The 13,381-nt window shown below is 48.2% G+C and overlaps 1 protein-coding gene across 4 annotated transcripts in view; it reads left to right on the top strand.

The window, feature by feature from the left end:
- The window catches only part of Clpb (caseinolytic mitochondrial matrix peptidase chaperone subunit B), a 118,199-nt gene that overhangs the window by 100,619 nt on the left and 4,199 nt on the right, over positions 1-13,381 (top strand). For all 4 annotated transcript variants that reach the window (XM_040757716.1, XM_005074025.4, XM_040757725.1 and 1 more), the window contains 4 exons: positions 3,501-3,578; positions 4,822-4,877; positions 9,320-9,364; positions 9,852-10,013. In XM_040757716.1, the coding sequence (XP_040613650.1) occupies positions 3,501-3,578; positions 4,822-4,877; positions 9,320-9,364; positions 9,852-10,013 (341 nt within the window). The remainder of the gene's footprint in view (positions 1-3,500; positions 3,579-4,821; positions 4,878-9,319; positions 9,365-9,851; positions 10,014-13,381) is intronic.

The following is a 13,381-nucleotide window of genomic DNA, read 5'->3' as shown; positions in this document are numbered from 1 at the left end:
TACATAGAGAAACCCTGTCTCAGAAAACAAAAACAAACCAAAAATGCTGACACTGAGCTGGTCTGTGGTGCTGTAGCGGCTCACACTTTTAATTCCAGTACTTGAGAGGCAGGGGCAGGTGGTCTACAGGGTAAATTCCAGGACATCCAGGACTACACAGAGAAACCCTGTCTCAAAAATAAAGTTAAATAAATAAGTACATAAGTAAATAAAAAATGTTTAAATGCTGACGCTGCTGCCACCATGACTTCCATTACTTTCACCCTAGTCATTGCCCCTCTCTTTGCTTTTCCAACCATTAACTCACTTCATCTGGGGAGCTGACAGCATATGTGTCTGTTTTAGAAACGAAGAAACAGACTATAAAGGAATAGGTATTTTACTAAGTCAGCAGCAAGACTCCAAGCTAACTCCTCCTAACTCGTCATCTCCGCCACACCACCCTGTAAAGGAATGCACAGGAGGAAGCTGATAGGCTAAGGGGGTTATGGTGGAATTAATCCTGCAGACTTGGTGCAGATGCATTCTTCAGTGGTGTCTGACAGTAACAGCCATGGCCAGGAGAAAGCGTCTGGAAAGGACAGGGCACAAGTGAGGTGTACAGCAGCGCAGCAGTGACAGAAAAGGCACCTGGTTGGACTTGAGGAGCTGGGGCTAGTGGGGGAGGCAGTGCTGCTGAGTTGCCCTATAAAAGTGCCCCCACCTCACCCCCGAGACACTGTGGAAAGCCAAGAGTGGAGGACTGAGTGCTCCAGATTGGAGGACTACAGAGGGAAAATTTTTGAGAGGGAGTCAGGGCTGGGAGAGCTGCCTCGCTTTGCTGCTCCTGACAGTGTGTGTTCAGGGTTAGTTCTGAGTATATGCCTATGGACTTGCGCAGGTTTCCTAATGTCTATGGATATATTGTCACCCATAAAACAGGAATCAGGATGAGAAAGTGTGACATTACTATAAAGTGCTAGCCAAGTGAGTTGCACATGGGCTTTGCCACAGACAGAGCATCCGCAGGCACCGTGGCCGCATGCATGTGGGCCCCCTCAGGTCTCCATCTGGCCCAACCTTTACCCCAGCCTGAGAGAACTCTTCCAGGCTCCCCAGCCTCAGTCCTCAGCCACCCGACCAGCCGCATACACCCTGGGGCTTGCCTTCCCCATTTTTTTCCTAGCTGCCTTCATTTTTCATTCTGTCGGACTCCATCTGCTTGGCCGTTTTTCTCTTCAGATATTATTAGAAATATCCAGAGTTATAATTGTTTAATGGTTGGCATTTCGCCTGTTTCACAGGGACCCTAGAGCAGGCCCACCCCAAACTCGTGCCCTGGGTCTGGCAGAATTGACCAGGGACAGCTGTGCAGTGGAGTCTGCCTGGCATTATAAAGAGCTCTCTCCCAGGTGCATTATTAGAAAGGAAGGGGAAAGATGGCCCCAGGCGTAATTCAATTCCACATTCTCCATGGTGTGTTTTTTTCCTCTGTGTGTGTGTGTGTGCTACGCAGCCCAGCAGTGTGCAGCTCTCAGTGGGCTAGCACACTACCCCGAAAGAGCAGTCAAGAGCAGAACCTCACAAATGTGATAACCTGCCCGCAGGAGGGAGGGGGTGCGGGGACATACCACCTGTCTGAGTAATGCTGGTCCTTCTGCCTCCCACAAACACAAAGTCTAAACCTACTTCAGGTTCCTCTGTTCCCAGCATGGGTTCTCAAATCTGCCAACTTTTGGAAGAACGGGACTCTTCCAGCTGGCCCTCTCTCAGGCCTGCCCCCGCACATACATGTTCACACAGAGCATCCACCAAGTCTTACCTTCTGTTGATTTACTACCTGAACTTGTCTCCAAATACCTTCCCCCAGCTCCATGTTTCTGGTGGCACCAGGGACTCCTCAGCCAGGCTTGGGGTTTGTCCCTTTATCCCCGTGTTCAAACCCATGAGGTCTCTGAGTATTTCTAACCAGCCTTCAGAGAACCCCAGCCAGCCAGTTAGAGCAGATCCAGATGCCAGCCCAGGGGAGCAATCAGGCTGTTTCCCCAGGCCCTTCTCTGGGAGCAACTCCTGGCATCACAGGTGGCTAGTCTGAGTTCCATGCATTTGCACTGCTTCCATCTGTTTCTAGAATGTGAAGAAGATGACAAGCATGGGGCTGAAAGCCTTACACAGGTGGCCCAGACTCAGTCAGCTCCTACCTATCTCTTACGTTTGAGTGTCACTGTCCCCCTCACCCCCCCGCTTTGTGATGGCCACCTCTGCAGATTCTGTCAGCCCCTGTGCCCCTGTGATCTGTCATTAGTCCTGCAGCTGCTTTGAAGCTCAGCTGCATACTGTTTGGGAGCTTGACTCCTCAGGATTGGCAGGCACATCCTAAGACTGTTGACTCCTCCATTGAGTAAGTTTCCAGACCTTGTGCTCTGACATATATCCTTTTCTTATTTTCCTCTGACACTCTGGGGACCAGACCAGACACACTGTTCCATCTGCAGACAGGCCCTGACATTGCACAGTGCTCTGCCCTCTTCCTGCTCCTAGCCACTATGTTTCTATTGGTGCCACCCAAATTGATACTCACGTCTTAAAGAAGCTGTATTGTGATTTTTTTTTAAATAAAGGCAAATTTTGGGAAAGAAGCAACTCTTATACGACTTAAACAAGTCTCTTTAGCCGTCTGTCTTTTTTCTGTTCCAGTTAATGGGGTTAGAAATCCTTTCCCTCAGGGTTCCTGTGGGTCTTGAATCAGTGGGTTGTAGGAGGTTTCCATGTGTACCTGGTGTACAGTGTGTTCAATAGACGACTCTTCTTGGGGCTCTGCCTCCTTCCACTCCCTGCTCTTCCTCTTGCGGCCTGAGGCTCAGTTTCCTCACCTTCATGCACAGTTCTTGGCCACTTATTTCCTCTTGAAGAAGGGCCTCAAGGGACTTCATACAGCTCTGTCCACTCCTCACCCCAGCCTTCCAGAAGCCATAATTAGCAGAGCTGGACCCCAAGCTCTACACGACCCTTGATTGGCTTCCTGATTGGTTCTGTTTCCACTTAAACCACACATCACCGTAGAGATTGGTTTCCCCAAAGGGGAAAGAGCCAAATCTTAAACCTCCCTGGATCCCCAGGTATCACCATAAAATCATGCCTCTACTGTTTTCCTAGGTGAAGAGAGGGGTGACCAGCAAGAGTTAACACTCCTCTCAGATTCCCCTTCACCAATCCCCCACCCCCTTCACCTCCATTCACCATCCACCCGCCTTTTGGTTTCCCTGGCAACGCTGAGTGCTCATCCTGGAAAACTTTATCCGAAATCTGCTCTGGGCAGCTTTCCAAATCCATGCTAACCTGATTAGGTATCTCTAGGGGCCTTGCCAGCTAATCAGATTAGGCAGCACTAATGGTAGTGAGGACTTTGAGTGGGCGCAGAGCAGTAAAACATATTGTATACTTAGTGATAATTATCCTGCCTTTTGTGTCATTGATTTATCTGTCTCCCTCCCCCTTCCGTGTTGTGTGTTTGGCCGTAGCGATCCGGAGGAAGGAGAATGGCTGGTACGATGAGGAGCACCCTCTGGTCTTCCTCTTCTTGGGATCATCTGGAATAGGTAATCACAGACAAATCAGGCACTGGGGCTAGGAGAGCTAGAAAAGCATCTACCTCAACCTGACAGCTCCAGAAACAGCTGCCCCAGACTGCAGAGCCACCAAGAAAGAAGACCTGGGCGTCTCAATCATATGCCATGTTACCAAGAGCTGGAGTCACTACTCCTTACCCTGTTATGGGGCGAGGGTGCACCAGGCCACTGGAGCCTGTTAGCCCTGGCCCAGGTATTGTGCATCCCCTTAGGCTCACCTCTGGGGACAGCTGAACCACCTTTACTGCCTGGCACATGAGCTGTACTCAGGGCAGCTACCTTTGGGAGACTCAGGAAACTCCTGTGCATAGTGTGCTGACTGCAGTGGGGTTGGGGTGGGGAGCTTTTCTAGGCAGTTGGGCTATATCCTCTCAAATAATTCTTGGCTTTTCCTCCACCACCACCTCCCTCCATGTTCTCTAACTACTGTTTCCTCCCCTCCCAGCACCCTTATGGATCTGATTCTCCTCAGATCCCAAAAAATTGATAACCCTTACATGAAGCTGTATGTACCACATAGTGATTTTACCATCATTCTAGATGACTTTGGAGTTGTCTGTCACAAGAAGATCTGTGGAGCCAATGGGAAGTACTCTATCCTCTTCTAGCCTTGTCTTGGCTTGACGTTTCAGCATCTAGCTGAATGGCTGGACTTTGCGTGTTTCAGAAAGATGCACAGCATGAGGCAGGAAGCAAGGCACTGCTAGAAGAGGCTCGAGTTGTGCTAATTCACAGGGTGGGCTGGCTTGTGAGTCCTGCCTGCCACCACTCCAAGGATGCTGCTACAAAGAAAAGTCCTTGGCTCCATCACAGGAAAATTGGGAGGCAATGCAGACTTTCATTGTCCCAGTTTCACTATTCATTCCCTGGTTGACCTTGGGAGAGCTTTTGAATCTTAGCTCCCTATCTATAGAAGAAGAACTTGTCAGTGTCCATACATTCCTAGTTTTTTTGTTGTTGTTGTTGTTTTGTTGGGGGGTTTTCTGGGGGAAGTTGTTTTGTTTTTCGAGACAGGGCTTCTCTGTGTAGCTTTGGAGCCTTTCCTGGCACTCGTTGTGTAGACCAGGTTGGCCTCGAACCCACGAGATCCGCCTTCCTCTGCCTCCAAAGTGCTGGGATTAAAGGCATGCACTATCAATGCCTGACCCCTAGTGTTCTTTTACTCCAAAGAGTGTCTTCTGGTTCTGATCTACCTTATCTCCCTTATTCCTAGGGAAAACTGAGCTGGCCAAGCAGACTGCCAAGTATATGCACAAAGATGCCAAAAAGGTAAGGAATTAAGACCAAGGTCTAGTCTGCAGGCCAGGGAGACCTTGCCATCCATGCTTGTTGTCCTGAAATCTAAGCAGCAGCCAGTCAAAAAGCAGGGCTGTAGCCGCAGACGCAGGCCTCAGGTCTAGCCAGGAATTAATCTCTTCGTGCCATAGTTTCTTCAGCAGTGAAACAGAAATGATCTCCCTTAGTCTGCCTGAGTGAGGGGTCCTAGGAGAAGTAAATGAGATTCACCTGGTCCATGCCAGGCATCTTGCTGGATGTACTTACAGCTAATAAAGTATTTATTGAGGCCTCTGCAAGAGCTCAGGCTAGCTAGGTGTTCCAGTCAGGTAGAGCAGTACTATAGGGAACCTTGGGAGGTCCTGGAGAGAACAAGTAGGGATGGTTTGGTGTTGACTGCTTCTTTATCTATCATGTGCCCTCAACTGGGACAGCTGCTCTGCTTCCTGTAGCCAGAGCCCCAGGTTCTCCCCAGCAAAGAGCCATTCCCAGCTCCATTTATCCTTACCTGGCTTCTAAAGACCTTGGATGACAGAAGATACTTTTGAGAAAGCAGTCCTTGGTGACAATATAAAATATTCAGTAAAAGCTAAGTATCTTCCCAACATTAAGGCTAAGAGGTTGCCCAAAACTCCAATGTGCTTGCCTGGTTTTGTGGACATTTTCTCCACCCCCAACAGGCAAAGAAGGGGTGCTTAGGCCCTTTCCAGCCAAGTAATCAGCAGTCAAGTCCAGAACTCCTATTCCCTTGTGGCCCACCTGCTCCTTTGCCACCTCCCCGAGGATCCTTGGAGCCACAGAAACAAGGTAGCCCAGGCTGTGTGGGCCCCTTCTGTGGATCAACTGATAGAAAACTTAACCTTCCTGACTCTGCTAGCAGCTGTGCTCAACCTCTGCCAGACCCACTGTAGACCCACTAGACAGGCAGGCAGGCAGGCAGGCAAGAAGTGTGAGGCAGCTAATGTGCTCCAACCGAAATAGCAGCTTTGGACAATTCATCAGGTTGGCAGCAATTGAAACAATTAGCACTCTGGAAAGGGCCATAAACTAGCGAGACTATTAGGAAAGATGCAGTTACGGGCAGGAACCACCTGATTAGGGATGAAGAATTCTGAGTGGTTTAATTTTAATACTGTCAGAAAGGTTAATATTTAATTACAAATTATAATCTCCTTATCCATGCTGTCTTAATATATCTTCATACACATTGGAAATAGGAGAGTATCTGCTGACTTGCTGCTGTAGGAAGAAGGGGCCCTATTTAAAAGACTGATGATACAGGCACTTTTTAGGTGGTATATCTAAACGGGAGAATCCCCACCCCCTCTGTGCAGGATGTCCCACACGTGGGATGGTGTCTTTCATCAGTACATGCCTCCCCAAGAATGCAAGTGTCACCATGTTCTTCCTACACCTGCAGTTTGACAGTGAGCTATCGTTAGCCAAGCTCCAGAGCCAGGGACTCTTGGCTCAAGTTCCAGTTCTGTTTTCTCCTAGCCCTAGGAAGCTCCTTACCTGCAAAATCATCTTTCTGACTTAGGACAGAGCTCTCACATTCTGTGTCTGAGGTTGTGATGAGCATTAGTTCACACGGGTTTCAGCATGCTGCATAAACTACTCCCTCTCCTTTATCCTGACCCCAGCAATGCCCACCTGCTTTATGCTCTTTCTTGAGCCTATGAGGGACTTAGCAATGCTAACTTAGACCTACTTTTTAGTTGAGAAAAAATTATTCTCAGCTGTTCTACGGGTGAGAGTGTAGACATTTTGATTTGTCTGTTTCACAGAGAAAGATGAGATACATGACAGACCCCCAGAATGCTTGCTTATTAAATCATAGGTGATTCTGCTATAAAATCCTCTGTCCAGCCGCATGAGCCAACTCATTACAGAATGTCTACATGGACATTGTCTACCCATGGACATTCATGTTTGAAACATGCCTTCAAAAATACAAGAAAACCCTGTAAGCTGACTATCCAGGGCTCCTGATACCTCAGGACACTCCATAAAGCAAAAAAAAAGGTTAGGTTTGAGCCCAGTGTCACATGGGTCATCACAAGTGGGAGTGCTCTTCCTGCATCTCCAAGGTGGCTCATGAACTGAACTGAGCATTGGCCTGCGAGTCCAGGACCAGTTCTGATCTGCCTCTCTGATCCTCATTTTACTGGTTTGTGAAGAGACACTAATGCCTTACTGCCTCACAAAACATTATTTATAGCTGCACGTTTTTCTTAGCAGGTCCATTTGTGAGCTTATTGGTTTTTCTTCCCCTCAGCTTCTATACTATTTCTTCCCCAACTGGACAGCCTTGTTAACTCTCATCAGAGTTAATAATCCTTAGGAAAGAACCTTTTGTTCTGTGACATCATCATAAGGTCAGGTACTGGAGCCCAAAAGACTTTTGAATTTTAGTGGCAGTATGGTTACAGGTTAAAAGCAAGTATCTGGTCTCCTCCCCTGTGGAATTAGCTGGGACTGTTTGTTTTCACCAGTTTTCTAAGTAATAGGTTCCATAATGCTGCTTATCCCACTAGATTACTTAGTATGTAAAATGTTGAACTCCATTCCTCACAATATTACGTATTACCCATAATGCACAGTCAGTGCATGTTGGATGAGCCCTTGGCTGCTGTTGTCTCGCTCTGTATATAACCCCAAGTTAAAGTCACACATAACCAGCCAGGCAGCAGTGGTGCACACCTTTAATCCTAGCACTTGGGAGGCAGAGACAGGCAGATTTCTGTGAGTTCAAGGACAGCCTGGTCTACAAAGTGAGTTCTAGGACTACCAGAGCTGCTACACAGAGAAACCCTGTCTTGGAAGGGGGAAAAAGTCACATGTAACCAAAAAGATTCCAGCCAAAAATATTAAGCCCAAAAACTTGTCCAAGCTGCTTAGCAAGACTCTGAAATAGACTCTAGAATACCTGGGGTGAGGTCACTTGCTGAAAGAAAGCACTACTACCTTCTGGATCCTGTGACAATCCCTTCTGAGCACACCCTTCAGATGAAGACGTCTAAGAACCCAGCTTGTTGACAGAGGGGGAAATGAAGGGTAGTACTTGTCATAACAGCAGAGTCTGCATGACCTTGGACAAGATACTCCAGTCTGTGGCTTACTTCTTCATGTCCTGCTCATCACAGGCTTGTAGTTCTAAGCCATTTAGTAGCTTCCTCAGAACATTGCCAGACAAGTAGTAAGCATAGCAAATGTCAACTGTTATCCTCAGAACTGTGACTCTTCCAGATTTTTGCTCCCTCTGGTTAGCACTGAACTTCCACAGTTGTCCTGTACCTCTCTAGAAGCTTCTGTGAATGAGCTGCTGAGACACTCTTGAAAATGTTGCTCATGCCCCCTGAACTGAGAGTGGTCACCACCTGCTACATAGCCTTAATAATAGTCTTTCTAAGCCCTTTCCTTCTTATTGGCTTAGGTCTCTCCTCAGGCCTCAGCAGAGGCAAGGATCAGAGCCAAGAACCTGATGTTGCACAGGGAGAGACTGCTTGAGGACTAAAGCCACTCAGTGACAGCACTGGGTTTAAGTGCCTCACTCCTGTTACCTGTGTTGAGTGACAGGACAGACAATTCTGACTTCACTAAGTAGCTGCCTGAACTAGAATACAGCTGTGAATCCTGGTGCCTTGTTACCTCAGCTCTCGGGAGCAGCAGTGCTGTACATTCTATAAGAGCTTGGTACAGAGAGAGGAGCAGGATTCTTTGGTAGCCAGGTACTTCTGATGCCCTCATACATAGCTCCAGGTATCCATTTCAAGGAAGGGGGCTCTCTACCTCTGCTAAATCACACATTCCAGCACCTCTTTCCCTGGCACTAACTGTGGCCTTCTCCCTAAAGGGCTACTTTTTGAGATGGAGAGAGGAGAGCTACAGAGTTATCATAGATACCTTTTAAGAAAAAAAAATGTAAAATAATAGCTGCATGCTAAAGCAGAAAAACATAGGCCTCCCACAGCCCTGCAAAGTTGAGGAACATTGTGGAGTCGTGTCCTTCATCTCTTCTCCATCTGTCCTGGTGGTGCTGACCTTGACCTTGCCTGCCTGCACCACTCAAATAGCGACTCCTCAAGGACAAGAACTTGAGTGCTGGGCACAAGGAAACACCCTCTGGGAATGCATGCGGGAGGGGCATGGGAGTGAGAGATAATGTAGTAATGAGACCGATAGAAGCTACCTGAGGGAAGGGACACTGAATCATACTTAGAAGGGCAGAGATGTGATTTGGCCTTATGAAGGTGTCGTGTGGGAAAGTAACTGGGCGGAGAAGAAGACCAGAGTAGGAAAAATGTGGCCTTCGGAGAATGTGACAGACATCTCCAGCTGCTGGGACCTGAAGGCCCAGGATAATTGAGGGCTCTGGCCTGGACCCTTCCCCTGCTTCCTGTCTCATATTGACAGACCTGCTTTTTTCCATGTAGGGCTTCATTCGGCTCGACATGTCTGAGTTCCAGGAGCGACATGAGGTGAGATAGTCTTCAGGGACGTGTAGCTCACAGTGCCTGTGATCATGGCTACTTTGGTGGTTTGTATGATTTGTCATTTGAGCCTTTGGGCTTCCAATAATTCCAGCAACCCTAGGATGGGGGGGGGGGAGGATGCACTGAGTTCTACATAAAATTTGCTCCAAAGAAACCAGTCCATCTACTCACCCATCATGGCAGGATTCCTGACCTGTAGCTGACTATTCTTGCTGAGACTGGCCTTCTTAATACTGTATGCATATAACCATCTTCCCACACTAGCCCCATATTGTAAGCTAAAAACATAAAAAGAAGCTGGGTGGTGGCACATATCTTTAATCCCAACACTCAGGAGGCAGAGACAGGTAGATATCTGAGTTTGAGACCAGCCTGGTCTAAAGAGCGAGTTCCAGGACATCCAAGGTTATACAGAGAAGCCCTGTCTTGGGGTAACAAAAGACCTTCCTAACATGCTCTTGCCCTGTACCAGGTAGCCAAGTTTATTGGGTCTCCACCAGGCTACATCGGCCATGAAGAGGGTGGCCAGCTGACCAAGAAGCTAAAGCAGTGCCCCAATGCAGTAGTCCTCTTTGATGAAGTGGACAAGGCCCATCCAGATGTGCTCACCATCATGCTGCAGCTGTTTGATGAGGTAAAAGCAGGCTGGGCCAAGGTGGAATAGTAAGGACACAACATTAATGGCTGCAGGTAATAGGAGCCTAAGGCCCAGCACCTGTCTGGTTGGTCCTTTGTTTATTACTCCTCTCCTCCCATGTATACTCAGTAACATGAAAAATCCCCTCTCTGGGCAGGGCCCAGGTGAGGCTCTTGAAGGGAAACCAGCTAGATGTCATGGCCTTCTAGAGGAGCCATTGGGTAGGGGTGAGCAAGGCAGATAGCTCATCTCTAGCTGTCAAAGTTCTCCAGTAATAAATAAGGAGGCTCTGTGTGTGTGTGTGTGTGCGCGCGCGTGCGTGCGTGCGTGCGTGCGTGTGTGTGTGTTGCCCACAGAGGCCAGAAGAGGGCATCAGATATCAGATCCCCCAAGGCTGGAGTTACAAATGGTAACTACCATGTAGGTTCTGGGAATCAAACCTAAGTCCTCTGGTCTTTAGCTGCAGAGCCATCTTTCCAGGCCTGCATTATTTCTTTGTAAATGTCAGCCACATAATTACTAATGAAGTGGTGTTTCTGACTTTCATAGTGCCCGTCTCCTTACAAACTGGGCAGTCCCTCCACTGGTCAAGATGAGCTATAAATGAGAACTTGCTTTCCCCAGTGCATTTGATATGTACCTCTAATAAAGATTTAACAGATATCATTGCTGGTTCTGTAATTGCCTGGAAGAAGTTAGCTCATTTTTTTTTTACAAATGAAAACACCAAAGTTCAGAGAAGGTATAAACAATAACTGCACGGCTAGTGAGCTTCTGTGTAAAAACAGTGTTGGACCGTGAGGGTTAGCCTCTACCCATTCCAGGGTTCCTGCCCTGCCAGGAGAATGTGAGAACCAAGGCTAAGCGGAGATGAGGACCTTTTCTCTCGCTAAGAGCTGTGCTAGCTAGCACCATGTGCCAGACAGGGTCACTTTTGTCTTTGGTCCCCTCCAGCTCTGGGGAACTAAAGATTTGCCTTGCTTCCCATGTCACATGAGGCAGAGAGAGACTTTCCAACAGCAAGTAATAATGTAGGCACTAAGTCATAGGATTTAAATGTCCTCACCAGCTGCAACAGTCTCCTTCCTTCCCTCCCAGCCCAGAGTTCTCGCCTTTTCCCCAGGTATGCTGCCATCTTCCCAGTAGTTGCCCTGCAAAGGAAGAAGGCCCATCACACATGTGCTCGGGGCCTGTTGGTGGGGTTCAGGAGCTCAGCTGTGGGTCACACCTACCCCTGCCAACCTAGGAAGCAGATAGAAAGGGAGCAGGGTAGTGGTTGGAGATTTTACACTGTGTGCCAGCATACACTGCTCTAAGAAATGCACATGGATCAGTTCTTCCCATCCCCAAAGTAACACTGAGTTAAAGGTGGTTAATCCGGGAAAGCCACTCCAAAGCTTGCAGGCTCCATGACTGCCTTCATCTAGGGCCAGAAAGAGGCCAGTCTGCAAGGAAGCATTGCAGGAGGCGAGAGCCAGATCCTACACAGATTCATATGGTGGCCTCCTTGGCCCCAAGAGAGGTAAGGTGGCTGCTGACAACCAGCCCATCTAGAACGTGCTAATGACCTCCCATAAAAGACAGGCTACCCCTGTCCTGCCTCACGGTTCCTTCCTCCAGCCCACAAACTTGTGATGCTCTTGACCAAAGCTTCAGTTAATGGTTTACTCAGCCAGATTTAAATATACATGCTTGTTGAGGGCGGGACTTTGACTGGTGCACTCCAGCCATTCCCAAAGCCCTCCAAGCCACAAACTGCTCTGTTGACCAACTGTAATTCTTGTTTTATGAGACACGGTTTCTCTATGTAGCCCAGGCTATCCTGGAATTTGCTATATAAACTAGGCCGGCCTCAAACTCAGAGACCCACCTGCCTCTGCCTCCCAAGCGCTAGATTAAATGTGTATGACTATGTATTTATGAAGTGAACACAGAGAAGGGAGAAAGCTGATAACCCACAGCCCAGGGGTCTACAGCTCCTCACCAGTGTCATCAGACAGACAGCAGGCACAGAGTGGTACAGATGAGGTAGCCAAGGGCACATAGCTAGGAAGGAGGCTCAGATGTAGAGCGCTTGCCTAGCATGTTGCAGGTCCTGGGTTCCATCCTTGGTGCTCATGAGTGCGCATGCGCACACACACACACACACACACACACACACTCCAAATAATCTTTAGAGCGGGCAAAGGGTATAGATTTATCCTACAGAGAATAAGGATCTTTAAACAACAGGGTTAGATTTTCGCTCTGTAAAGACCCTGAAGGCAGGTCTGCAAAGGAGGCCTAACAGGAGGCCCAGTGAGGAGACAGCTGAAGAATCCATTGGTAGCTGCAGCAGCCAGGTCTAAAGCAGGTTTCATAGACATTTGCCTATGAGGGGAGCAGTGCCCACATGAGCTGATTTCTGGCCAGAGTAATAAAATGACTAAGCCATGAGCTAAAGCAAGGAAATCTGCAGGCCAAGCAGCAGATTCAGGTCCCCGTCTGTAGGAAAGTGACACCTGGGGAATTGCAGTTGCTGAGAATGAGATGCCTGTGGAGCAGCCCATAGATACTCCACAACTTAGAACTGCTCTGGTCAAAAGTTACAATTCATGATGCCTTCAGCACAGAGGCTAACAGAGGCCTCAAAAGGGATGCCACCTCAATCTAAGATGGGTATTCTGTGGCACAGAAATAATAAGACATTAAACTTCGAGCCTGGCATGGATCAGAAAAGATTCAAAGAGAAATCACTATAGTGATAGGCAATCCGCAGATTGTAGCTCATATGTTTATTCATGAGGCATTCTGCAGGGCAGAAGGGACACAGCCTGTGGTGTTAATGATGAGCTGAGTGGACAGGACCCCTGAGGTAGGTGCTATGCTTGGGGAAAGTAACAAGTGCAGCAGTAATAAGGGTGTGTGATTCAGACTTTGGAGTCATGGAAGTCCCTGGCCTGTATCAAGAAAACCAAGAATTCTATGGCTGTCACAAAAGCACCATGAATACTTGGGTTGTCTCCAGTAGATACCATGCTATAGCCAAGTGTAGAAGTTCCAGAAAAGCCTGTTTCCTGGGGAGCTCTACCTTCTCTACCCACCAAGGAGTCATAGGGATTCTAATCCTGAGTATTGGCAAAGCAGACAGGCAGCCCATAAGCCTGGGGTGAGCTTGCACCCCAGCCAGGATAGCTGACAAGGACAGTTTCGTCTTTGGAACACATCTTAATTGCCAAGAAAACTGAGGTGTGAGTGCTGAAAATCACCCTTGGGGTCAGTTGTGTCCTGCTCCCCTGGCCCACATGGAACCATCCTGAGGCCCAGTTACAACCAGTTCTTTGTTCTCTCACACTGAAATTGCTTCTGGGTTATTGTTTTGTCCA

The sequence above is a fragment of the Mesocricetus auratus genome, unplaced genomic scaffold, assembly GCF_017639785.1.
Source record: "Mesocricetus auratus isolate SY011 unplaced genomic scaffold, BCM_Maur_2.0 Super-Scaffold_4256, whole genome shotgun sequence".
NCBI classification, from domain to species: domain Eukaryota; kingdom Metazoa; phylum Chordata; class Mammalia; order Rodentia; family Cricetidae; genus Mesocricetus; species Mesocricetus auratus.
The sequence above is the reverse complement of the archived record's forward strand: the minus strand, read 5'-3'. Positions and strand labels throughout refer to the sequence as shown.